Consider the following 27527-nt stretch of genomic DNA (forward strand, 5'->3'; position numbering starts at 1 on the left):
CGTCGCCGGCGGCTCACAGCAGCCCAGCTCCAGGTTGAGCTGTTGTTCAGCATCTTAGCTGTAGAGGGCAGTGTCATTGGCCCTCATATATAGGATCCGAACTGGGGCCCTCTGGTGTCCCAAGCCAGCTCTTAACCAATGTGCCACTCGGCTGGCCCTATGTTTAATTTTTTGAGGAACCTCCATACTGTTTTCTACAGTGGCTGAATGCTGGCTTTATAAAACAGCATTTGCTAAAGATAATTTCTCTGATGGTATAATGCGGTGATTCTTGCAGGCCCTACACTATGTGGCCCCAGACTGTGGGGCACTTTGTGTTCTGTGTCTGTTTGCTTGGTTGGTTGGTCAGTTGGTTGGTTGGTTGGTTGGTTGTCTGTTTATATGTGGCCAATGTTTTCTTATCAGGCCTATTTTTCTTCATTGAAGCTCTTTGCTTATTTCAATCTGTTCTGCACAGGTAAGGTTGTTGATGAGTTCCAGGCTAATGAACTGAAACTGCACACAGCCAATAATATTCTGCTTCTCCTCATGCAGGAGGGATGAGTTATGGAGAGAGTGCCAAGGGGTCAGTGACACTTGTAGTGGCCTCTCTTCTTTTAGGGCAGCCCCTGCGTGTCATGGGAGTTCTCTCTATGTGCTCAGTCTGCAGCCACTTTTTATACTCTGTGATGTGGACGGTTCCATCCACCAGTAACCTGGGAGGGCAGATCATGGACCCTTTAAAGGATGGGTCTGGGGTCCCTAAGGTGTGAGCTCCATTCACAGCTCCATTGTAACTAGCTATGGGATCTTAAGTAAGTTGTTAATCTTTTTAAACCCATTTCCTCATCTTTAAAATATGGACAATAATAGCACATACTTTTACAGTCAAATGAAATTCTTAAGCATGTAGCAGATGCTTATGAAATGGCAGCAACCATAATTACCATCAGTAACTTTTTTATTGGACTGCTTCTAATGGTTCAGTCATTAGAAAGACAAAAATAACATGGTCCCTGCTTGTGGAGCTCATAGTCTGTGAAAGAAGCAGATATTTAGACACCACACACACACATACACTCAAACTATATGACCATTTGGATAAATGCTATGAAAGAGAGAGGACCCATAGAAAGAACTGACTTCATCGGAGCAGTCTCACCAAGGATGTCACTGAAGAAATGATGTTTTGCTGACTATGAAGGAAGGTAGAAAGAGGTTAATGAGGGCAGTGAGGAGTCATTGAAGCAAGAGGGTGATATGTGTCTGTCTTCAAGTGATTTGTATATGTGAGCCTCCTCAAATACTTTTTGGGCAGAAATATGATAAAAATAAAATGTGTACTTTCTCAGTTTATTACTTTATGGTTTCAGGTCATTTCCCCTGTATCAGTTAGGGTGATTTTGGTCATGCAAAACAGAAAATCCAACTAATGGTGTCTTGAGCCATTTAAAGACATTTACTTCTTACCTAACAGATCCAGAGGTGGTTGATCCCAGGATCAGCTCAGTGACTCAGTGATGTTGTTAAGAACCCAGACTCTCCCCTTTTACTCTGCTAAAGCATGTTGACTTTTCTTCCTCACACTTCTCACCTTGTGGCTGAGAAGACAGCTGCTACAGCTCCAGGCATCATAACCTCACACTACTAGATCCAAAGACAGAAATGAAAGAGAGTAGAAAAACGCATTTCTCTTCATACACCTCTGTCTTTTTTTGTTCTTTTAAAGATTTTATTGGGGAATTGGGGGAGGGGAACAGCATTGGGGAATAGGGAAGGGGAACAGACAAGTTGCTGTCCTTTTTGTTCTTCATTCTAGCTGTGGAGAATGCCACTTCACTGGCCCATTTTGGTATTATCATTGCGCTTTTCCCGGGTGAGGCAGTTGCTCGCCGGCCATGGATGGCCACACACGGTCGCTCACGGTGGCTCACGGCGGCTCACGAAAGCTCACGCCCGCTGCCGGCCAGCCCCACTGCAGCTTACACCATCGCTGGCGACTCACGGCAGCCCAGTTCCAGGTTGAGCTGTTGTTCACCATCTTAGCTGTAGAGGGCGCAGCGTCACCGGCCCTAATGTGGGATCTGAACCGGGGCCCTGCTGCTCAGAGCTGGCGTCCCAAGCCAACTCCTAACCAACGCGCCACTCGGCCAGCCCACACCTCTGTCTTTTAAAGAAGGAAAATCTTTCCTAGGCGTCCCATGGCTGCCAGGCTGGCTTAGACCAGCCATGATTCATGCCTTAACAGTCAGTCAGGGTTCTAGTTCCAAGAAGACAGGGTAATGGTTGTTGGCAAGGCAACCAACAGTATCTGCCACATTTCCAGAAAAAGGAATAATGCAGTTAAAGCAATCCAGCTTAGCCACTGAGGTTGGTGTGATTTCCCCCCAACATCAGTCTCATAAAGACCCTCCACAAGCTGATCTGGTTTCGTTTTACAGTTCTCCATCTCTTCCATAGCCTGCTCTGGGTGGGGTCCTGTGGTTTTAGCATTACCTACCAGGAAATACAACTGCTAGTTGGCTGCTAAACAACTAAACTGCTAAACAGCTTGGATGGGGGTGAGTATTACCATAGGACAAAACTGCAACAACCTGGGGCAGGATCAGAGATGTGTCTTCTCCAGGTGCTTGACATGGGTGCTCTCATGGTCTCAGAGTGAGGTTAAGCATTTGAATGCTTCTTAATGTAACTGCTGTTTCCTACCTCTCCTAAGTAGCTGGATATCTTGCGAGATCAGCTTTTGTTTACTGTGCCTTGTGCTGTCTGATGTCACTATCAGGTGCCACTGCAGATGGCAGCTCCCTACATACTTTGGGCCCTAGTGATCAGGTTAACTGAAAGAAGAAATGATAGGATTTTCTCAGCTTTTCCATCTTTCACGGAAGGGGCTGGCCTGGGGACTGTCGCCCTCAACCCATTTTTCAGCTCTTTGACCATCAAAGGGGGAAAAGACCCATTCTGAAGAATCCAGAGGTACACGTCAGGTACCAGGTTCTCTTTCAAATGAGCTCCCAGAGAAAAGGAGCTGTATTTTTTTGTGTCCTGCAGATGACCTTATTTACTGAATATGTACCGGGAAGGGCTGACCTCACAGCTCTGGGACAAACCTAGAGCCTGAAGTCACGCCTTCCCTTTCTCCCCTCAGGAATCAACTACTGTGCGCTGAACAAGCCGGGCTGTGAGCACGAATGTGCCAACACGGAGGAGGGTTACTACTGCCGCTGCCGCCGCGGCTACACCCTGGACCCCAACGGCAAGACCTGCAGCCGTGAGTGTGCCCAGGGGCTGGGATGCTGACTGGAGGGAAGGGGCCACACCACATCCCCAGGCTCACTAGCAGCCAGCCACTTCTGAAGCTCCTGGGTTTCCTGTGGGCCTGATGGTCCGACAGGCTTAACCTTCCTTGCCTCAGTTTCATCATCCACAAAATGAACTATTAATGCTACCTTCCTCATAGATTGGGTTATGATGATGAAAAGAATCATTATGTATAAAACACTTAGAAAAGTGCTACTAAACATGTAATAAGTGCTCAATAAATATTAGCTAATATTATTATTTGCTGTTGAGAGCACTGATTAAGTCAGACTAGCCTGAATCCAAGTCCAAACTCTACCGCACACTAGACGTGTGACCTAGGACAGTTATTGAACTTCGCCAAGCTTTAATTTCCCTATCTGTTTAACAAAATAAAGATAATAATAGGACTGGTCTCCTAGAGTTGTTAAGAGGAATAATCAGGCCCATTTCAACCTCTTAGCACTGTGCCTGACACAAGGAAAGCACACAATTGCAGATAACAGTTTGTTATTATCAAGGAGCCTGGAAGAGTGACCAGTGCTGGCCCCAGGTCGGGACAAGAGGCTGAAAGGGACAGAGTTTGGAAAACACTTGGGCTACCACAGAGCTGATCTGAGAGCAGAGCTGAGAAACATGGGACTTTTGGTGAAGCCTTTTCTTTATTTTCTTATGTAAGAGGCACAACAAAGATCTATTTGGTGATGTAAACACATGGAAACTTGCAGGCTTTGCCATCTGGACAGTTTTGTCATTTTTTTATGAGGCACAGTCTGCACTGGTCCAGGCCAGCACGGGTGGGGGTGGGGCACCTGAGCACTGTGGTGAATCCCTATGACCCTGGTATGCTGGAAGAGGGGCTTGGTGACATGGCTGGCATAGAAGGAGCCCTGTGTGTGGCTTTTCACCCAGCAAGCCGCACACCTGCTCCAGCTTTGGGGATGGAGATATACTGTGAATGAAAACAGAGCAGCTGTTCAGCATTTGGACCTTAAACGGCCAGGAGGGGAAGTTTCAGAGATGAAGTATTGGGTACAGAGCAGTTCTCAGGAAAACTTGTGCCTCTTCAGTCTTTAGAGGGAACAAAGTGCTTTGATTAGGCTTTCTAAGGACTGATCTTAGAGGTCAAAGAACTTTTGAACCAGAAAGTTGGAACTGCTATGCATTTGCCTCTGGCTATCTCCGAGTCTTTATGAGAAGTGAGTGGGGAGCAGTAGGTCTTCCTCTCAACGAGTAGATGCCCTGGTGAAGATAGATCTGTGTACATTCCACCTTCTTTCAGGAGTGTGGGGTCTGCTAGCTGACAGCCCTGGCAGGTATCCTGGGGCAGTCTGGACCTGACCTGGCAGAGCCCACCTAGAGCCGCAGGGGCCATGGCCTGCCTCCCTCCCAGCATGCCTTGGGGGACCCAGAAGAGCTCAGAGGAGGGTCCAGAAGAGACTGAGCCATATTTTCTCTCTGGAATCTAATAAGAAGGACAACCTAGTCAATTTCAAGAAAGTATAAACCAGGCCATTTCTTCCTAGGAGTCCCCAGAGAAGCCATTGGTGTCCTATCCCCCTTGAGGGCCCCAGGCCATAATGACAGCAAGCCCTTATGGGGTGCTCACTCTGTGCAGGCACTGCTGTGAGCATTTTCTGGGCACTCACTCACTTTCTCCTCACAAACAGCCTTATGAGGCATCTACATTCTTTTCCCTATTTAAAAGTGGGAAGCAGTGGCACAAAAGGTTAAGTAACTCCTTGGGTCACATGACTGGTAAATGGTGGAACCAGAATGTGAATACAGACCCTCTGGCTCCTGAGATCCTGCAAGTGTTTGCAATAGGTGCAAACACCAGTGGAATGTTCCAGAAGGCATCAGTCCCAGGCCCTGTGGGAATCAAAGAAGCTCACCTGATGGCCGTGTAAAAGGCTTCCAGTGTCTCTCTAGTCTCTGGGTTTGTGTTTTCTCCAGCAAGGAAATCCGGGAGGCAGCCTGCAGGGCTGTCTGTGGGAGCCATTCACCACAGCTGTGTGTTCACTGTCCCTCAGTGCCCTCTGCCCAGCGGGGCCAGCTGTGCAGCACTGGGGTGCCAGGATCAGCCACACATGCAGGCCGAGGATTTGGTTTTCTGAATCTGGGTGTCCTGGTTATGAGGAAAAAACCATTTTCATTTTCAAATAGAAATGAAACTATCCAATTAATTCTTACTCAGCACTACTTAACAATAATCAGCATTCATAAGGGGATAATTGTGTCAGCTACTGTTCTGAGGGCTTTACAGGTATCAACTCCTCTACTTCTCCCCAAATAACTCTAAAAAAGCAACATCATCATCCCCCTTTCTCAAGTCTGGAAATGATAGCAGGGAGGCCAAGTAACTGCCCAGTGTACCCCCATGGCTAGGATGTGGTAGAGATGGGATTGGAGCCCAAGTATTTTGTTGCTGGAACCCTCATTCTTAATCACTACTCTGTCAGCTGTGTGACTTTGGACAAACAGCTTGACCTTTCTGAGCCTGACTTTTCCCCCTATGAGATGGAGCTGGCACCTGCACTCAGCATTGCTCTGAGGAGTGCAGGTTCTGGTGCCGAGGCCCCAGCACAGAGGGCTGCTGTCATTAACACCAACACGGGAATTTGTAGGTGCTTTACTTTGCAAAGAAATGGAAAGACAACCAAACAAGGCTGATTTCCCGGAGGCCAGTTACACGGGGTAGAATAAAGTGATATGGCTCCTCAGTGGCTCCCTCTGAGGAGGTTTGGTGTTTTAATGCCCCGATGCTGGTGGGCGCTGCCCCCTCCTGTTACTTTATGTTTTCATGTGTGACACCCACAGGGGTGGATCACTGCGCGGAGCAGGACCATGGCTGTGAGCAGCTGTGTCTGAACACCGAGGAGTCCTTCGTCTGCCAGTGCTCGGAAGGTTTCCTCATCAACGAGGACCTCAAGACCTGCTCCCGTGAGTCCCCCTCTGCACGTCTCTGATAGGGGAGAGATTTGCAACAGGAGTAGAAAATGTGAGCACTGCAGAGGACGGCAGGTCACGGTCCCCACTTCTCTTTGGCCCTTTCTCTGCTCAGCGGACACAATGGGAATGGGGCTATCCTCCGGGGACTGCATGCCTGGGTGTGAGGTGGGGTAGGAAAGCATGATGGTAGCTCGATTCCCATCTCAGTAGCCCAGCGTCCTCGCTGACAATCTCGCCTGGCCATTGGGTTTTGCAGGGGCTGATTATTGCTTGCTGAGCGACCATGGTTGCGAATACTCCTGCGTCAACACGGACAGATCCTTCGCCTGTCAGTGTCCCGAGGGACATGTGCTCCGCAGTGATGGGAAGACCTGTGCCAGTGAGTGTTCTGAGGTCTGGGGACAAGCGGGATTTCGCGTGGGCAATCCGCAGTGGGGTGCACTGCCAGACAGGTAGTGTCCGTCCTAGCGTCTGGTTCCCAGGGTTTTGCTGGCCGGAGTAAATGTGCGGAAAGGACTCTCCTGAGCCCTTGTGCTGCTCGCCCGCCCCCTGCCTTCCTTTCCAGCTCCCTGACATGGCTGTTCCTACTTCCAGTCTGCCTCGTGGTCATTTTGAAGCTGGACGGAGCCCTATTTCTTAGTTCTCATTCCTCTACCCTTTCAATCTGACTGGAAGTGGCGGCCAGCCGGGTTCCACAAAAATAATACCGTAGATCCCTTACTGACTGCTGACTCAGTGCTGGCACTGTGCTAAGCACAGGCATTCGTGGTTCTTGCAGCCCTGTGAAATCCCCATCCGGCAGTGAAGAAACTGCAGCTCAGATTAAGTAAAGAGCCTAAGGTTACCGGCTATTACCCGGTGGCTTCAAACTCTGGTCTGTGTGACTTCAGAGTCAGTTCTGGGAGAAGGGGAGGCTCCTTAGAACCCTCCCCTCCCCCTATCCTGATAATCTGGTAGCCCATGGTGAGGTTGGCAGTGATGTGTCCTAGGTACAGTCTTCCTTGCAGCTGGTCCCAACTTTGGTCTCCATTAAGTCAAAAAAAAAAAAAAAGAAAGAAAGAAAGAAAAAAGAAAAAGAAGAAGAAAGAAAGAAAAGAAAAGCAAGAAAAAGCTCCCAGGCTTTTCTCTCTCCTTCATTCAAGAATGCGGTTTTCTGCTGTGCAATCTCGTTTCCATGTGGACAAAGATAAAGACTTACAAAAATAGTCATTTTGAGAAAAGGGATCAGAAATGGAGGGGAAGGACTATATTTTACCCTCCCCGTCCTGCTGGTCTTTCTGATTATAGGGTCAAGTTCCCTGACCACTGATGCAGTTGTGGCCACAACCTAATTTATCCACCTTTTTCTATGGTCTATTCACATGGGCAGGTGAGCCAACTGCATAGCTGGGTGTGCCTCTCTAACTGTGCAGCCTGAGAGAAATGTTTCCCTGGTTTGAGACAGATTCTTGAATCTTGGCAAATGGGTTATCCGTTTTCTAGTTGGCTTGTGGCTGCCTGCCCAGCTGCATACTGGACTGCTGCTCCAGTCAGCATGGGGAGGGTGTGGGCACTGGGGTGCAGAAAGAGGGTGGGTGTGTCAAATTGCATCAATAGCTGACAGCATGCCAAAGCCACATGCACAGTTTTTTATTGGTTTGTTTTAATTCTCCATCATCTTCAATTATTCATGCCCTTCCTTTGTCCTCCCCCTTACTGTGATCATGGAGAGCTGACTATAAGATGGTTGCAGGCCTTCTGGGAAATTCTCACAGCTCTTCTAAACAAATGCTGCCCCTTTTTCTCACAGTTGCTTGCCCCCACCCATCACCCAGGTCCACATCTGGGTTACGCCACTGACACTTCTAAATGTTGCCCATTTTCTCATTTAAAGTATGTTTGTAACTAGTGATACAGTGATGTCATCCATATGAGTAAATGTTCAACAATACTATTAGAAGTGAATTTTCATATGTGTATGTTTATATGTGGTTGTGACTATATGAAAAGTTGTGAGATGATCAGATAGGTTAGAATTATCCTCAGGGAACAGTGATACCTAAGAGATGCATTTTCCCCACCAGCTGATACTTATGTGTTGAGCTATTCTCCTAATTGAAGACTTTCTGTCTGCCCCAGGATGATTCAGTCTGGCCGCCCTGTCCTGTAATAATGGGCTATTCTCAGTGTGTCAATAGTGAATTGGAGGTTGGGATGATGTTTCCCAGCTCTGTTCCAGATGACGAAGAGCCTGATGATATGACTGCACCTTTGTGGAAAAGGGCTGTGGATGGCCTGGCTCAGCAGATAAGGAAGGGTGTCTTTGGCCCTTCATAAAGGCAGCCTCCACTTAGAGACTTGCTAGCAGGTGGCCTGAAGAATCCTTCACTCAACTTCCAGAAGGGTGTCTGAAGCATGCAGAGCATGTCCAGGTTCCCAGAGCCCTGGAACTAAGTGAGCACTGTTACCCTCCTACTCCTGCAGGCACCTTGGACTCTCTGACCTCTGGAGGGAGGCCTGTCTTCCCTTCCTCCTGCCCTTTGGCCCCAACCTTTGATGGCTCTGATTCTCCCTAGGAGCCATCCTTGTCTTGGGGGGATTGATGCACAGGTTGGGGATGAGGTAGGCAGGGGAACGGGGTAGACTCTTCTGTGAGCTGCAGCTGAGAGTCCTCTTCCGCCCCTGGAAATTTCCCAGAGATAGACCTTTCACAAGGGCATCCCTGCATCAGGAAAGACTCCACAGGCTAGATGTGCACGGAACACACAGCCCACTGACCTGCCAGCTCCTGGAAGTTGGAGACTGGGTCTTATGTAGAATCTGAGTTCCCAGACTGGCCCATGAGAGGTGCACAATAAAGTTCAATGAGTGAGAGACTGGTCAGAGACCACCTGTCTTTTTATTCTGTGGTATTTGGCACAGGGCCCACTCCCTGCTCAGTAACTGTCAGTGACTTTGCACTGTCTCCCAAAATAAATTTACAGTCATACTCCTTGATTTGGCAATGTCAGAGCACCCCTCCCTCCACCTCTGAGTTCCACCCCAAGTCCTCCCTGAGCCCTCTGGGTCTTCAGGAGGTGAGGGCCCCTGTTCTTTGAGCAGATGGTGCACCCCCAGATCATCCTCTCTCCACTTAGGACAACTCCTCTATCCCACCCCTGCTAGTGGAAATCCAGCCTATGTCTGACATCACCTCCTCATGGGGAACTTCCTGCCACCACCCCACCCTCTGCAGGCTGGGTCTGGACCTCTCCGCCACAGGCTCTCCTGCCCAGACCTCACTCTTGGCTCTCTGTGCATAATCTAAGAAACAGTGTGGCAGAGTAGAAAGAATACTGAACTAAGAGCCCCAAGACTGGCTTCAAATCTTGTTGCTTCCACCCTGGCCCAGGGGATTGACCCTCTGTGGATCTGATTGCTCAACTGTAAACAGGGAGGGATCATTTCTGCCTCTCTGTCAGAGTTGCCACATGGAACAGAGAGAGACGTTCATCGAAGTGCTTTTGGAACCTGTAAATTACCATAAACCCCTAAGATACTCTTGTTAAGGTTTTACCTCCCACTGTTAGACTGCCCCACACTGAGGAGAGAGCTGAACTAGCCCCTGCCTTGCTGCCTAGAGACCCACCTCCCAGGACCAGATCTGCTTTCGTTGGAGGGGCCCCAGAGATGGGCCACCTTGGGAGGGTCAGACTCAGGAGCCCAAGGATGCCCTACAGAGACCCCCTTCCTCTGACAGGTGAAGGGCGTAGGCAGGGGTCTGGGGCACAAACATAGAGTACTGGGAATTCCAGTCAGGGTCGCCCACCATAGGCAGTCTGTGATGGCCTGTCGAAGCCTGATTCCCCCCAGCTTGACTTCAAAGGACAGAAGAAACCGTGAGCAAGGCAAGTGGAGTGTTGTAATATGCTTGGGCTGCTGTAACAAAATACCATGGAGTGGATGGCTTAAACAACAGAAATTTATTTTCTCACAGTTCCAGAGGCTGCAAGTCCAAGGTTGAGGAGCCAGCAGGGTCAGGTTCAGTGAGAACCTTCTTCTTGGCTTGCAGATGGCTGCCTTCTCACTGTGTCCTCACGTGGCAGAGAGAGCAAGCTCTCTGCTGTCTCTTCTTATAAGGACACTAATCCCCTCTTGGGGTCCCCACTCCCGTGACCTCATCTAAACCTCATTTATCTCTCACAGGTCCCATCTCCAAATACCATCACATTGGGATGTAGGGCCTCAACATATGGCTTTGGGGTGACACAGATCAGTGTCTGTAGCAGGGAAGAAGGTCACTTTCCCCCTCGCGTATTCGTCTTATAGGTTTGACGGAACAGAAGGAAGCTTAGAAGCCTTCCTTTCTTTTATGGGAACCAGGCACAGGGAAGAAACTGGCACTCCAAGTTGGCCCTGGGGTTCAGTCAGGACAAGAACCCAGGTCCCCTGATTCAGGATCTCTTGCCCAGAGTGAGTGAGATGCCCTCTAAAAGTATGCCTCATTTCAGCTGCTTTTTGGTTTGTCTAAGAAAAAGGCTCCACAGAGTTAGCAAATGATTGGCTGCTCCACGTTTTATTATAAGAAAATCCGGAAAACAGTGTCATTCTATCTCCTGGCCTTGGTTACACTCTAGGCAGGCAGCTACTGTGGTTTTCTCTTTGTGGGGTTGGGGTTGGTTTTAATAACCTCCTATGTGGAGCCTCAGACACAGAATTGCTGTTTGTCATCACCGCAGAGGTGCGAGTCCACGGAACACACTACCCCATGATTGTCATACCGCAGACATACGTGACTTACCAGATATGGAATCCAGATGTGGGCAGCACAGTCTGCATCAACATCCAGGGCTGTCAGAGGGGTCCTAAAACCCTGCACTATGTCCTGAAACTTCTGATCATCCTGATCACAAATCGCAGTCCCCATTCATGATGAGGCTTAATTAAATGTGTGGACCTGCCTCAAGTGTGAACAGAAGAGGAGCCTTCTTTTAGAGGGACAATGCTTCCTTCTCCAGCCTGAGATTTCTCATAAGTCCTGTCATCCATTTCATTTCAATGATGGTTCCCAGTTGAGTCTGTCCTCATTCTCATCTGTGGATTTGAGTCTAGGAGCTTCCTTAAGCTCTTGGTCCATTTGTTCTCATTTTCCACAAGCGTTTACTCTGTACCTGAAGTGTGCTGGGCATATCGTGCTGGCTGTGTGCCTCCCTGGAGTTGATGCAGGTTCAGTTTCTGCCCTGACAGAGTTGAAAGTACTCAGAGAAGAAAGATATTAAAGGCATATCATCCATTCTGTTTGATGAGAGTTGTGATGTGGGTAGAAGTGATGCCACAGGAGCATGCGACAGGGAGACTGTCACCTAGACTAGAGAAAGTCTCCTGAGAAAGAGATGTTTGACCTAACACCTAGAGACTGATGGAGTGAACTAGCCAGAGATGGAGGGTGTAATGGACTGAATGTTTGTGTCCTCAAACATGAATATGAAAAAATTCATATGATGAAATCCTAACCCTCCAAAGTGATGGTATTAGTAGGTGGGACATTTGGGAGGTGATTAGGTCATGAGTGTGGAGTCCTCATGAATGGGGTTAGTGCCTTTATAAAAGAGGCCCCACAGAGCTCCCTGGTCCTTTCCCCCATGTGAGGATACAACAAGAAGTCTGTGACCTTGAGGAGTGCCGTCACCCAGCCATGCTGGCACCCTGATCTCAGACTTCCAGCCTCCAGAACTGTGAGCTGTTCTAAGCCACCCAGTGTGTCGTATTTTGTTACAGCACCCGATGGACTAAGACTGAGGGAAGAACTCTTTCGAGGTGCAGGAAATAGCATGTGGAAGCCCAGGTCTAGCGGTTGTACTGAACATTGAGTTTTGAGTGTGAGAGGGACACTCGTGAGAGATGAACCTGGAGGGGCAGGCGGGACAGATCACCTACAACCTTTAGAGTTGCATTAAACTATTTAGAGGCCTGGTCTCCAGTGACAAAACCATTTTAATTTGTCTTCTGAGAATGTACCAGCCTGTGTGAGCAGACTCTGCTGAGCTAGAATGACCACTGACTGGATGTGCAACTGGACCAGGGAACTCAGAGGTGATAGATTTGTAATCTAATCACACTTCTGCCCCAGCAGGGCTGACACAGTTTACCTCTGAAAACTAAGGAACCTTAGGAAAGTCACTTCCCCTCTCTGGCCATCAGTTTCCTCAACTCTAAAATGAAAAGTTTGGACCAGTCAGTTCATTTCCAAGGTCCCTTTCAGCCCAAAAGTAAGGATAGTGCCTGGCACAGTGTAAGTGCTACATAAACACTTGCTGAATGAATGAACTCCAGCTGGGATGCTCACTATTCTCCCCAGGCTAAGGCACCCCATGATAGTGAGTCAGGGATGGTCACTCTCTTTGCCTATTAGGGACCCACTGAAGTACTTTCCTAGAGGGGAGTACCTTTGGCTCTGGGGTAAAGCTGATTCCAAGTTGGTTTCCAGACTTGTGAATATGAAGCAGCCAGAGCCTATGGTCAGGAAGTTAACTACAGCACAACTTTGGCATTCTCTAATTTTTTTTTTAAAGATTTTATTGGGGAATTGGGGAAGGAGAACAGCCAAGTTGTTGTCCTTCAATCTGTTGTGAAAGGTGCAGCTAGCTCAGCTCCCAAGTCCAGTCGCCATCCGGCCGCCCATCAACAGCTTGTGGCCACTCAGCTCAAGGTGCTGTGTTTAATCTTAGTTGTGGGTGGGCACAGCCCACCATCCCATGTGGGAGTTGAACTGGAAACCCTGTTGTTGGGAGCACATGCTCTCACCAGCTGAGCTATCCTGCCACCTGTTGGCAGCTCAGGGACAGCTCAGCTTGGGTGCAACTCACTGCCCCACATGAGAATCAAACCGGCGACCCTGTTGCTCAGAGTTTGCACTCTTAACCAACTGAGCCACTCGGCTGGCCCAGCATTCTCTAATTTACCATGTGTGGTTCACTAATTTATGAGTAACCCAGAAGGTCCCTGACATGCAGAAACTGGACATTTTTGCTGAACAGGTGTGAATTGTGCATTCTGCAAGCTAGGTGTGTGGGAGAGAGTGAAGCCCTGCTGACCACCAGCATCCACACCCCACTGGTTCTCATTTAAAACATCTGCACAAAAACCCTGGGAAGTGGGTCTAGTTACTCTCAGTTTTCAGAGTGGAAAACGGAGGAAATGTTTCCTTTTCCTCAATGGGTATTTACTGGGGCCTGTTGTGTGCCAGACATTAAGTTAGGTGCTGGGGGGTAAGGCCGGAAGGCCAGATATAGTCCATGGTCTCTTGGAGATCAGGGCCCATGTGAGCACACTTCAGTGAGCAGGTTGGCACAGACCCAAACCAACCACATACTAAGGGTTCATGACAACTGTGGTGCTACTAAAGGGGCAGGTGCCTGATACTTTGAGGCCCTGTGCCAGGCGGTCAGGGAAGACACCTGGAGGTGGTAAAGGAGGAAGGAGTCTTCCAGGCAGAGGAATGGCTGTGCAGAGCCCTGTGATGGGAGGCTCCTGGCTTGGTACTCAAATACTGAGGTACTGAAAGAAAGTACTCAGAGCTGGGGGACAGCCGGCCAGATGAGGCTTCAGGAAAAGTCCTGCAAACCTTGCCAAGGATACTGTGTCTCATCCCAAGACTATCAGGAAACATTAAAGGATCTCAGGCAGAGGGAAGGAGTGGTGTGAGCATATTCACATTTTGGAAAGAGGACTCAGACTGAGGCAAGGGATGGACTGGAGGGGGTGAAAACGGGTAGGTGGAAACCAGTTAGCAGATGATGCAACAGCCCCAGGGAAAGATGGTGGCATTTGGTTCATGATGGTGGAGGTGCAGAATAATCTGGACATTTGGGAAGGTCTCTGAACATAAGGTTGGAACCACCATCAGCATCTCACCCTGGTAGTTTATTGGAATCATCTGTGGGGCTTTTAAAACATCCAAAAGCCCTAGATCTCCTGAAACAGAGACTATCTTACATTAATTAATGTAACGTCTTGGAGGACAATTTGGACCTATCTATCAGCTTTAAATGTTCATACCCTTAAACTAGGCATTTCCAATTCAGGATGTTTATCGTTCAGATATACCCTCACATTCTATGCCAAACTATGTGCACAAGAATATCTATTGCAATAATGCTTGTGATAGCAAAAGTCTAGGAACCACCTAAATGCCCATCCAGTAAGAGGCTGGTTAAATAGCTAATGGTGCAGCCTTTAAAAATAATGATGTAGGATGTCAAAGGTGAGAGAGAGGTGTACTTGTAACTATGAATCTTTTGTTTTGCATTAAGGATTTTTGTTTAAATTTTATTTTATTTTTAGAACAGTAAGAGGTTCATGTGGTTCAAAAATCAAACCAATACCAAAAAACAAAAAGTTAAGTTTTGCTCCCACTCTTGCCCTACCATCCCATTCCCTACCTCCACCTCCTATCAATAACTGGTGGTAGCCACCCTCCAAAATGGCCCCCGGTGATCCCCATCTCCTTGTGAATCACTTGTGTGATTCACACACTTGTGTAATCGCCTCCTTCACTGTTGGTCAGTGTGACCAGTAGCATATGGAAGTATTGATGAATGTCACTTCTCAAATTAAGTTATAGAAGACAGTGTGGCTGCTGTCTTGGGTGCTCTCTCACTTCTTGGATCACTCACTCGGGGGGAAGCCATGTTGAAAAGGCCCACATGGTGAGGAACTGAAGCCTCTGGCCAATAGCCATTGAGGAACTGAGAGGCCTGACAGTAAATACACGAGGGAGTTGGGAAGCAGATCCTCTAGCTCCACCTGAGCCTTGAGATCACTGTAGCCCCAGATGACAGCTTGACTGTAGTAGCCTCATGAGGAACTCTGAGCCACAACCACCCAGTTAAGCCACTCCCGGACTCCAGACCCTCAAAAAATGTGTAAGATAATATGTGTTGTTTTAAGCTGCTAAATTTGGGGTAACTTGTTTCATAGCAGCAGGTAGCTAACATACTATCTTTATTAGTCTATTATTTGTGCTTCATGTTTCTTTATGTGAATAAAAGCAAATGCAAATATTTTTATTTCCTCCCTTTCCTTACACACGCAAAAAAAAAAAAGGTGTACCATATACTCCATTCTATTCCTTTTTTATTTGACTCAATGATATTTACTGAAGATTTCTTCCTGTCATTACACAGAGCACTTCCTCATTCTTTTTACAGCTGCCTAATGTCTCAATGTGGAACATTTATGTAGCTAGTCCCCTGTTGCTGGACACTTGGGTTGTTTCCCCCGTGTCATTACAAACGATGCTGCAATGAATGAATAACTTGAAAGTATAACCCTTCATATTGTGCAAAGGTATCTGTAGGAGAGAATTCCAGAAAGGAAGGTGCCGAGTTAAAGGTACAGTTTGTAACTTTGGAAAATCTTGCCAGATAACCCTCCATAAGGGAAGTATGCCCTTTAATATGTTTGAATTTTGAATCGGGTGCCTGTTTTGCCTTTTTAAAAAGTCTCTACAGGTGATTCTGATGCTCATCCAAGATTGAGGACTCACCACTGCCGTCCTCTCTCTTGAACAGCTGATCCAAGGAAGTGAGGAGGGGAAAGTTAAAAAACCCAGACTCTCCACATGCTTTTAAAGCACACACTCAACAAAAAATCCAAACGGCTACTAGATGAAAGCCCAGGAGGACTTAGAAAGTGGGCTGGGAGCTCCAGGATAATCTGCAGCCAGGGGTGAAGACACGCCCCTGCAGACAGTGGCTTTGGGCTCAGCAGGCTCCTGATATGGAAAGCAGCGCCCTTCAGCCAGGTCAGGCTCAGACCACTACGGATCGGGAAAGCCTGCGTGTCAGTGGCCCTTCAGGGTCTGTGTAGGAAGACTCACTCACGCTCTTCAAGATGAAAGCCTGAGCTGAAGATGAGAGGACAGGATGGGGCATGGGGGAAACCCTAGAAAGAAGGAGCGTGCTCAGGGAGTTCTGTCTGGATTATGGCTTGACAAGAGTTATAGCTATTTTATTATCTTGGAAAATCGAGTATTCTTAGTATAAATTCATGGTGGGGAAAAAAATGCTCACCTCCACAACCAGCCAGCTGTCTGTATTGTGGATCACTCAATTGTATTTCCACTCAACACTATGTGAGGAAATATTCTGGGTTAATAATGAGTCTAGACTGTGCCCAGAGAAGTTTAGAGCCACAGGAGCGTCCAACTCTGACTCTCTTTTGCAGTTATAATTTCTATTAACATGACACTTTCCCATTGTTCAAGAATTTTGGCAGTGCTTCTGCTCAAAGGAAGACAGGCAAAATTCTCTTCATGTTTGAAAGCTTACCTTAGAATATAGCAATGCCGTGCAGTTGAGGAGAACACGGGATTCATTGTTAGAAGATTACATTTTTAGTGTGGTGCTATCACTTACTAGCAATTGATCTTGGCAAGCCATTCACCTTCCCAAACCTTTGTTTTCCTGGCTGGTAAATGAAAATAACAATGGGTGTCTTACCTAACCCACAGGGTGGTTCTCATATCTCCCCTTCAAAACTGCAAAAATGCCTTAGAAAAAAGTGGATGGTCTCTGCCTGATTATAAATGTGATTATGCACACCAGAGCCTTCACTTAATAAAGTCAATGCATATCCATTGTAGAACTACTCCATCTGAAATGATTGAATTGACTTTCAGAAATGTGTCATATCCGTGTGAAGATGGACTCTTCATATCAGCCTATCAGCAAATCTTGTAGGTCTACCTTCAAAATATGGCCACAATCTGACCACCTCTCCTACTCTGGTCTGGGCCACCAGGATTACTGCAGTAGGCTTCTTCTATCTCTGTGTGCTACATCCTTTCCATATCAGATCATGCCGCTCCACTGTTCAAAACCCTTCAGTGACCCTTTCTCACTCAGATCCAGTAAACTGCCTCTGAATCCCGTGTGGTCTGTTCTTGATCACTCCCTGCCAGGCTCCAGTTGCTTGGGTCACACTGGTCTCCTTGCCTTTCCTGAAACACGCCAAGCACGCTCCTACCTTTGCAGTTTGCAAATTCTTTCTTCAGGGTGCTATTCTTTCACACACTCTTCTCTTTCTTCAGGGCTCTGTTCAGTGTTAACTTATCTGATTGCAGCATGAAAAATGACAAGCACGCCCCATGCCTCAACCCAACCCAACCCTTTCCCTGTTTTTTCTCCAAAGCACTTTCCCCGTCTGACATATACATTTGTCTGTCTACTGCTTGTCTTCCCTCCCACCCCTGCCACCAAATGTAAGCTTCACAAAAGCAAAAACCCTGTTTTAGTCATTGTTGTATCTCCAGAGCCTAGAAGAGTGCCTGACTCATACAGTAGGGACTCATAAAATGTTGTTGACTGAATGAACAGATGAATGAATGGATGGCCTAAGTGTGACACATGCATGCATACCTAAGTAGCTATGTAGATAAGTTGATACTACATTATATGATAACCAATGAAGTTGAACTTACTTTCTAATGTTTATAGGCCATTTGTATCTCTCCATTTGTAAATTGTTCATGTCTTTTGTTCATTTTTCCTATGGAGATGATGATATTGTTTTATTTACGTGCTTTTTATATATTAAGAATTTTTGCTCATAGACATGTTTTCTATTTTGAAATGTGCACTATGGAATTAGATACTGTTTTAATTTAAGGTGTCTGAAATGTCTTTTAAGATTGAATAAGTCACCAATGTCTGAATCGTTTCCCTCATCTGTTTTTCCTATTCCACTTGGGTTCTCAGAATTGGACTCTTGTGCTTTGGGGGACCATGGCTGCGATCATTTGTGTGTAAGCAGGGAAGACTCTTTTGTGTGCCAGTGCTTTGAAGGGTATATACTTCAAGAAGACGGGAAAACCTGCAGAAGTAAGTTTTTATTGGAGTTGGCTCATGTTAGTCTGTCTGGCCTCTGCATGATATCCATCATCCTGATCTCTGTATAAGTCAGTTACTCTAAAAAGCCAATGCCACATGACCACCAAATGTCATGTGGGATCGTGAACAGGATCTTGGATCAGAAAAATGACATTAGGTAAAAATGTAAATAAAATGTGGACTCTAGTTGACATTAGTTGATGTATCAATATTGGTCCATTAATTATATCATGTATTACACTAATGGAAGAATGCTATAGGAGAATCTGGGTATGGGGGTTTATGGGAACATTCTGTACTGTCTTTTCGATTTTCTATAAATTTAAAACTGTCCTAAACAATAAAAAAGAAAACAACAAATGCACAAATGAAAAAAGTCACTGCTAGAGCTACAACTGAAATTGCTCTTTTATGTCCTGTGGCAAGAAGCAGCAATTTAGCAGTGTGCTCTGGTGGAAAGATGTACTGTCTGGAATCCAAGATTCTATCAACTTCTGCCTCTGCCATTTATTAGTTGGGCAAGTTGGTTAAGTTCTCTGAGCCTCTGTTTCTGTATTTCTAATATTCTCATTGTTTCTGGTAGCACAAATTCCTCAGAAAGACCATCTCATGATGAGACCATTCTTATGTCTCAGAAAGTAAAGCCTCTTAGATGGGGCCAAAACACATCTCTGTATGATGTGATAAAAAAAATATGGTGAATGTTTAAATTTTTTTAAATGTTATACAGTAAAAGATTAATCTCCCTCAAAATACTCCCTCTTGTTTCGAACATGCTTATTCTGTCGTTCTTGCCACTTTTTTTTTTTTAAGATTTTATTGGGGAATTGGGGAAAGGAACAGTGTTGGGGAATTGGAGAAGGGGAACATTGTGTTTTTCCAGGACCCATTAGCTCCAAGTCAAGTTGTTGTCCTTCAATCTTAGTTGTGGAGGGCGCAAGCTCTGCTCCAAGTCCAGTCGCTACTTTCAATCTAGTTGCGGGGGCACACAGCCCACCATCCCATGTGGGAGTCGAACCGGCAACCTTGTTAAGAGCCCTCACTCTCACCAGCTGAGCCATCCAGCCGCCCATTGGCAGCTCAGCTTGGGCGCGGCGTCACTGACCCATGTGGGAATCGAACCAGCAACCCTGTTGTTCAGAGCTCATGCTCATAACCAACTGCGCCACCTGGCCAGCCCTGTTCTTACCACTTTTTGAAGCAGTTCTGGAAGTCTTCTTTTGTGAGTGTCTTTAGTTGCACTCCCATGGTTGCCTCAATGTCTTGAATTAATTCGAAATGTTTTCTTTTCATGGTCATTTTGGCTTTGGGGAAGAGCCAGAAGTCGCATGGTGCCAGAACCAGTGAATGAGGACACGTATAATGTTTTTATTTGACAGAAATTACTGTACCAGAAGCAATGTGTGACACAGAGCCTTTCTGTTGTGATCAACAAATATGGTGAATGCTGCTGACAAGTGCCATCCAACAGAAAAGCAGGGATCTTCAATACGGGAAGCAGTGTGTTGAAACTTAGTAACAGTGTGTGGCAAGTTTCAACTTGTTCAGTGCAGTCAGTTGGGTGTGAACTACAGTTGAGACAAGGTGTGTTTTAAAGTGTGCCATAAATCATCCTCCATCATGACAATGTTCCATGTCACACATCGCTTCTGGTATACGACAATTTCTGTCAAATAAAAACATTATGGTGTGTCCTCATCCACCTTATTCACTGGATCTGGCACCGTGTGACTTCTGGCTCCTCCCCCAAAGTCAAAATGATTGAGGACATTGAGGCAGCCATGACAGCACAACTAAAGACACTCACAAAACAAGACTTCCAGAACTGCTTCAGAAAGTGGCAAGAATGATGGGATAAGTGTGTTCGAAGTGAGGGGGAGTATTTTGAGGGGGATTAATGGCAATGTGTCTTTCACTGTAATACATTTTTTTATTTAAACATTCACCGTATTGTTTGAGCACACCTCACATAATCAAAGGGGAGTGTGTTACCCAGAGTAAATGATTTACATCCCTATCAATCGTCTTTTTCTCAAGCTTCTCAAAGCACTTTACAAAGGGCAACTCATATTGACATATTTGAAGAAAAGATGGATAGCTGGAATTATTACTCTCATTTTTCAGACAGGAAAGGTAAGGCTCCAAGGGGTTAAGTGATTCTTCCACATCACAAAATATGTCAGGGACAAAGCCAAAATTAGATTTCAGTGCTGCTAATCTAAATCGAGGTTTAATCTCCTAGGTAATCATACCAAAGTGTTTCCTTTCTGATAACAGAAACTACGTCTGCAGAAAGCTGGTGATGGATTGCATTTATATGAGACACTGAAGTAGGTGCTGGTGAATGAGGATGGTGATGATAGTGAGGAAGTTGGAAGAGTTAGCCCGAATTAGAACCACTGAACTTCACCCTCAATTTCACCTTCTTCCCCATGGATCACTGAGCTCAAGTGTCTCTGGAGTCTGGGGGCTGAGCTGGATGGATCCTCTGAGGTGAAGCCTGGGGAAATTTTATGTTGGTGAAATTGTTCTAACTTGCTCTGCTGTCCTCAGGGAAAGATGTCTGCCAAGCAGTAGACCATGGCTGTGAACACATTTGTGTGAACAGTGGCGAGTCGTACATATGCAAGTGCTTGGAGGGGTTCCGGCTTGCTGAGGATGGGAAACGCTGCAGAAGTAAGTGGCTTCTTAGGTAGAGATGACCTTGTCCATCTGTGGGACTTGGGTAGTTTTATAGCTTCATACAATCTTTAAAATCTTCCATTACAATTAATGTCACAATTACAAGTTCCTGCCTTGGGTGCTTTGAAGTGTTTTGATAGTGATCAATACAGTAGGCCCCTAGTTCTTAGGAATTTCTCAGTCAAGGTCCTGAGTTGTCAGGCTTTTTGCTTCTTTGCATTTTTTCCCAGCTGTTAGCCCTCTCCACAAGATTTGTGTGGGTGCCCAGAGCCTAGCACAGTGCCTGGCTAGTCATGGGACTGAAGTAGAATCTCTGCCAGCAATCACTAGAGGATCAAAGGATAATTACAGTGCTTTTTCTTCTTAGAAGACCTTATAAGTAAGGGTAGAGGGGATGAAGGGATCTTCTATGGGTTTTATTTATCCATTCCATCATTTGCTTCTATACATCACTCAGAACAGACTCTGAAAGTTTACTTAGAAGGTGTATTAGGGCTCTCCAGAAAAACAGAACCAATAAGATATATACATGTGTGTATTTGTGTGTGTGTGTGTGTGTGTGTGTGTGTGTGAGAGAGAGAGAGAGAGAGAGAGAGAGAGAGAGAGAGAGAGAGAGAGAGAGAGAAAGAGAATGGCTGGAGACCCAGGGAAGAGCTGATGTTGCAGCTCTAATCCAAAGACAGTCTGCTTGAAGAAGTCTTCCTTGGAAAAATTCAATCTTTTTTTTCCCCTTAATGCCTTCTTCTGATTGGATGAGGCCCACCCATTATGGAAGATAATCTGCTTTACTCAAAATCTACTGATTTAAATGTTAATCTCATCTAAAAAAAAACACCTTCAGTTGCAACATCTAGACTGCAGTTTTACCTAACATCTAGGCACTTTACCATATAAACTTAACCATCACAGCACTCAAAAGAAGAGAAAGACAGGGAGACACTAGTTCAGTGAGGCATTAGAAGAGCACAGGGCAGGATTTTTCTCCACTGTGAGATTCTGAGCTGTTAATCCCTACTTTGGGGGGTTTAACACTGTGTACTTGCTTTTTTAACACTCTGTTCCAGTGAGCAAAATGGCCCTTTTTTGGTCAAGACAAAATAAATTCACTTGCTTTTGGGGTTGATTTTTGGGAATTTCCTCACAGATTCCTTTGAGATAACTGGGGTCACTTCACATGTCATCAAAGCTGAGTTGGATGGAACTCACTACCCTCATTTTTCCACCATGAAGAAGGGCTCCTACCTTTAGAAGGTTCTGTTGGAACCACTGACTCCTAGGATGCCTGTGGGGCCCTGGCCTAACTCTGCGGGGCTTCCTGCATGATCCTGTTTTGCCTTCACACTGCAGTGTCCCTTCTGTAGAAACCACGTCTGTAGTTTTGCTCATTTGTCTGCCCGAGCCATTTGTCCATGCTTTTATTCCTATAAATGCAAGCCTACACACATGCACCTTTTATTCACTCAGCACATTTGTTGCTCAATAGGTACAACTCTACCTCTGGAATTTGACTGCTAAATCAAATCCCTCCATTCTCACTTCCTAGAGGTATCTGTAGTACCTCAATTTCAATTTTGTCAGAAGTTTCCCCTTTCAGGGAGCGAATGACAGAAAGGAACAGTAGGTTTCATGCCGTGGAGAAGGGGCACTCAGGAGATGTCATGCCTCAGCTGTGTCATCAACTTACTGCGTGACCTTGGGCAACTCTGAAACTTTTTGAGTTTTTTCATTTATAAGTTGGGTATAATTATTCCTGCCGTCCTCTTCTCACAGGATGTTGTGAAGACTAAAGGGCTGTAACTACTTTAAAGAATGTAAAGTACCTCACCCATAAGAAGTGTTCATTAGGCTATTAAAACTGGAGTGTTTGAGAAGTCTATAGAGATAAAAAGCACTAGCTTGGGAAAAGTCAAAACCCAAAACACAATGAACAATTCTAAAAATTAGTAATAAATTCAGGACACCAACCACCCACCTTACCATTCAGGCTTGTGGTAGTAGAGCTTTCTGAGAGAAGTGTTTCCCTCACCATGCACTGTCCTCAATATTAGATGGAAAAAGGATATGTTTTAAAGGGGGTTTGAACAGAGATAGACTTTTACAAAATGGGTTACTTCTGTGATGTCTCCTGACATGACTATTGGATCGAGCTCATTTCTATACTGATGGGGTTGCTCAACTCTCTACGTTTTCCTCAGGAAAGGATGTCTGCAAATCAGTCTTTCATGGCTGCGAACACATTTGTGTTAATCGTGGCAATTCGTACATCTGCAAATGCTCAGAGGGATTTGTTCTAGCTGAGGATGGAAGACGGTGCAAGAGTAAGTGGTCTGAACTTGGCTTTCTGCTTTAATTTGGTTTGGGAGTAGCTACTTTTTGGAGTGTTTTCAGGGAACAAATCCCTCACCTCTCCTTCTTCCATAAATATAAATATAAATATGCATGCATATATACAGAATGGGGAAGAGAGCTTAGCTCCAGCACTTGTGAAAAAGCTTTTAAGATTTGTGTTGTGCTCTGTGCTGGAGAATTACATTTAATTCTGAACATTGCACTTTAGAAAGAGAGGGGATTGAACAAATGTTTAAACATAAAAAAAGAAAACAGCTCAAGTTGCAGAAAAAAATCTTGAATTATTTTATAATCTCAGAGTAGAGAAGACCTTTCTAAAATGGCATGAAACATAAAAGCCATAAAAGAAAAAAAAGCAAAATGTATAGGAAGAGATTAAAGTTATGATACCTTTTTTTTTACCTATTAGTTATCAGAAATCAAAATGTTTGATGATTCCTTATGTTGGCAAAGGTATATTGTAACAGTAATTATAAATTTACCTCTAAGTGTCTGAATTGGTACAACCTCTAGGAGGGCAATCTGGCAATATTTTAAAGGCAATTCCACTTGTAGGAGTTTATCCTACCAATATGTGCAAAGCCGTATGTATATACAAGGGTATTTTGTGCAGCATTATTTGTACCATCAAAAAATTGGGAACAAGGTAAATGTCCATCCATAAGAGACTCATTAGATAAATTATGGTGTAGCTATACTGTAGAATACTATACAGCTGTTAAAAAGAATGAAGTAACTCTGGCTGTAATCCCAAGATATTGTAGGTGAAATCAACATGGTGCTGAATGGTTTTTATAGTATATTACCGTTGCTGGGGTTTTTTTTTTTTTTAAAGATTTTTATTGGGGAATTGGGGGAAGGGGAACAGACAAATTGCTGTCGTTTTGTTCTTCAGTCTAGTTGTGGAGGATGTTGCTTCACTGGCCCAAGTTGGCACCATCATTGCTCTCTTCCCCGGTGAGGCAGATCAGTCGCCAGCTTCTGGACGGCCGCTCACGCTGGCTGCTGGCTACACACGGTAGCGCATAGCAACCCACTGTCACAGGGGCTGCAGCCTACGCCGTCGCTGGCGACTCTTGGGAGCCCCGTTCCAGGCTGAGCTGTTGTTCAGCATCTTAGCTGTAGAGGGCAGCGTCACTGGCCCTCATATGTGGGATCCAAACTGGGGCCCTCTGGCGTCCCAAGCCAGTTCTTAACCAATGCACCACTCGGCCGGGCCCCCGCTGCTGTATTTTGTCAGAGGCTTCCTCTGACATCCATTTTCTCCAGATAGCTAGCTAGCTAGCTAGATAGATAGATAGATAGATAGATAGATAGATAGATAGATAGATGATAGGTAGATGATAGAGACACACACACATAAATACTCTTTTGTAATGTTTGAACTTTGTTCCATGTGCATGTATTATTTTATAGAAAAAAATTTTAAGAGAAAGGATAGAGACAAACATGATTTAGAAACCATCATGGTGAAGTGCAGTACAATGTCAAGTGAAAAATAAAGGAAGTGGGGCTGGCCAAGTGGCTCAGTTGGATAAGAGTTGGCTTAAGAGCACGAGCTCTGAGCAACAGGACCACTGGTTCGATTCCCACATGGGCCAGTGACACTGTGCCCGAGCTGAGCTGTCGCTGAGCTGCCAACAGGTGGCAAGATGGCTCAGCTGGTGTAACAAGATTGCCTGTTCGATGGTGGGCTATGCCCACGTGCAACTAAGACTGAACTCAGCACCTTGAGCTGAGCTGCCACCCGGATGGCTCAGTAGATAGAGCGTGTGCTCTTAACAACAAGGCTGCTGGTTCGACTCCCGCATGGGATGGTGGCTATGCCCACCTGCATCTAAGATTGAACACAGCACCTTGAGCTTAGAGGCTATGAGCTGCCGATGGACAGGCAGATGGCGACTGGCGCCCTCCACAATGAAGATTGAAGAACAACAACTTGACTGGTCCCCTTCCCCAATTCCCCAACACTGTTCCCCTCCCCCAATTCCCCAATAAAATCTTTTTAAAAATAAATAAATAAAGGAAGAACCTGGGGGTCTTTGTAGAAAAAAAGTCTTGAGGTACCATTCAAATACCAAAGTGACTGTCACCTCATTCATGATTTCTATGACCCTCTCCCCCAACCCTCCACCCCCCGGGAAAGAACAGACACTAGGTAGAGGTTGCAGCTCAGCAAGAGGACAAAGAAACTTTCTCTCAGGGAAACTGTGTCATTAATCAGTCGAGATCATGAGCTTTGGATCAGACAGATCTGGATTTGAACCCCCATTCATACACTTGTGTGACCTTGGAAAAATTAACTTCTCTGAGTCTCAGTTTCTTCATCTATAATATGAGGATTGTACCTCACAGAATGGTCTTGAGGAAAAAATAAGATAATGTATTTAAAGGTACTTAGCCCAGTACTGACATATTCTAAGTGCTTGACAAATGATAGCTATTGTCATCATCAACAGCAGAGCTGTCCAAAGATGGGGTTTCAGTGGTGAGGTGATGAGATCCTCATCAGGAGAGGTGTTCAAGCCCAGGCTGAATGACTACTGGGTAGGGATGTTGTAAATATGTGAGCAACAGGAGGGCTGCACTAGATGACCTTTAGAGGTCTTATTCAACCCAGGAATTCTGGAACTCTGTGAAAATTAAGCTCTCAAAGCAAATCAATTGATTTAACTACCAAAAAGAAAATGCCCAAGGAAAGTTGGAGTGAACTTCCCGCAAAGAAGTAGCTGGCAAGTGGGGCTGTCATTCTTCCTGACTGAAAGCGAAAGTCTGGCATCTCTCATCCTGATGCCCCTTCCACTTCACCTAGCATTCTTGTTTCCTGGAGAAGCCTTCTCTGCCCCTCTGTACGTGGAGCCTGCAAGTGCTGGTTTTGTTCTGTAAGTAAAAAGTGTATGGGGAAGAGGAGAAAATAGATTTGCTGCCAGAAAATTATTCCGGTATTTCTGAAATTCACATGCATTCCACCTGACAGTCTTTTTCTGGTTGATTCAGGAACAGGCTATGAATGTAAATGAAGCTCTGAATTGGCCTTTTCCTCTTTCACTAATAAAGAATCAATAGGTTGAGTAATGAAGACAAGCACTTAATGGAGAGAGGAACCCAAGCCCCCAACACACACACACACACACACACACACACACGCACGCACGCACGCACGCACACATGTCGGCATTGTTATTCAGGCCAGGCATAGAAGTATTTTTGCATGTGTGTGTCTTTACTTGCTTATATTGTGCTTCACATTAAAAATTGGCCAGCTGCTTGCTTGGTACATAAGAGGATGTTGTATTGCGTACTGTAGACTGTTGGAAATGAGATCATCCACTTGGGATCTATAAATTTTTCTTATGCCCCCCCAAGTAACAAAAAAAAACTCTCCACACCCAGATTGCTTAAATATTTGCATAAAGCTTTTACTGTCAACCATCTGAGTTGCCTGGAAAGCTCCCATATAGATAAAGAATTCGCAGTGATTACTTATTTATGTATTTATTTAAAATTTTTTTATTGGGGAACAGCCATGGTCATTGGTTACATATTGTTTTCATGCTACAATGGTATAGTTGACTCTTTTAGGAAGGGCGGAGCTCACAGTGGCCCATGCAGGGATCGAACCAGCAACCTTGCTGTTATCAACACGATGCTCTAACCAACTGAGCTAACCCTATTTTTAAGTTTTAATAGGTCAGTAGGATACTGGACACCACCTCCTTTACTTATTCTGTCAACAAACTTGTCGTGTGCCAGGCATTGGGGGTACAGACATGAATGGGGCATGGTCCCTGATGAGGAATAACTGGCAGACGAGAGGACTAGGCGCACACATAGTCAGCTCCTGCACAGGGCATAGGGTACACTGGACTAAAAGCAACTTGGTGTCAGAGATTTTGTCCTGGTCACTATTGCAATCCTGCCCTTCCTATTGCCTTGCATGAAGCACATGCTCAATGAGCACATTTTTGTTGAATAAATTAGTAGTGTTAGAGATACACAAAGAGTAACTAATGCACGCTGGGTTACTAGGAAAGCTCCCTAGAAGAGGTGATGGCTGAGCTGAATTTTAAGAATTTCCTTCTCCATTGTCTGTCAGAATGCCAGTACTGGGGTGATGTCACCCTCCTGGAGTACAGTTATAGGAATCTTTTGGGTGCTGTCAGACCCTTCAGTGTACTTTGCACACAGTCCCTCCAGACCTGGCTTCGGTGACCCAGGGTACAGTGTGGACCTGGTTTCCTAGACGATTTGTACCTCTGCTGTGTGTCTCTCCCAACACCTTCTGTCTGTCCTGTATATTATCTAAAGAACAAAAGTGGGTCTCCAAAGTAGTTATGCCTCCAACTGAAGTATAATTTTCTTCTACTCTTGTGCATAAATGATTTTTTTTTTATCATTTACCTATCTCAACTTTCC

The 27527-nt window shown here is 45.6% G+C and overlaps 1 protein-coding gene across 1 annotated transcript in view; it reads left to right on the forward strand.

The window, feature by feature from the left end:
- The window catches only part of MATN2 (matrilin 2), a 136683-nt gene that overhangs the window by 101238 nt on the left and 7918 nt on the right, over positions 1 to 27527 (forward strand). The window contains exons 8-13 of the mRNA XM_019642525.1: positions 3128 to 3250; positions 6100 to 6222; positions 6488 to 6610; positions 17949 to 18071; positions 20634 to 20756; positions 22958 to 23080. Coding sequence (XP_019498070.1) covers positions 3128 to 3250; positions 6100 to 6222; positions 6488 to 6610; positions 17949 to 18071; positions 20634 to 20756; positions 22958 to 23080 — 738 coding nt within the window. The remainder of the gene's footprint in view (positions 1 to 3127; positions 3251 to 6099; positions 6223 to 6487; positions 6611 to 17948; positions 18072 to 20633; positions 20757 to 22957; positions 23081 to 27527) is intronic.

The sequence above is a fragment of the Hipposideros armiger genome, unplaced genomic scaffold (genome assembly GCF_001890085.2).
Source record: "Hipposideros armiger isolate ML-2016 unplaced genomic scaffold, ASM189008v1 scaffold_70, whole genome shotgun sequence".
Lineage (NCBI taxonomy): Eukaryota > Metazoa > Chordata > Mammalia > Chiroptera > Hipposideridae > Hipposideros > Hipposideros armiger.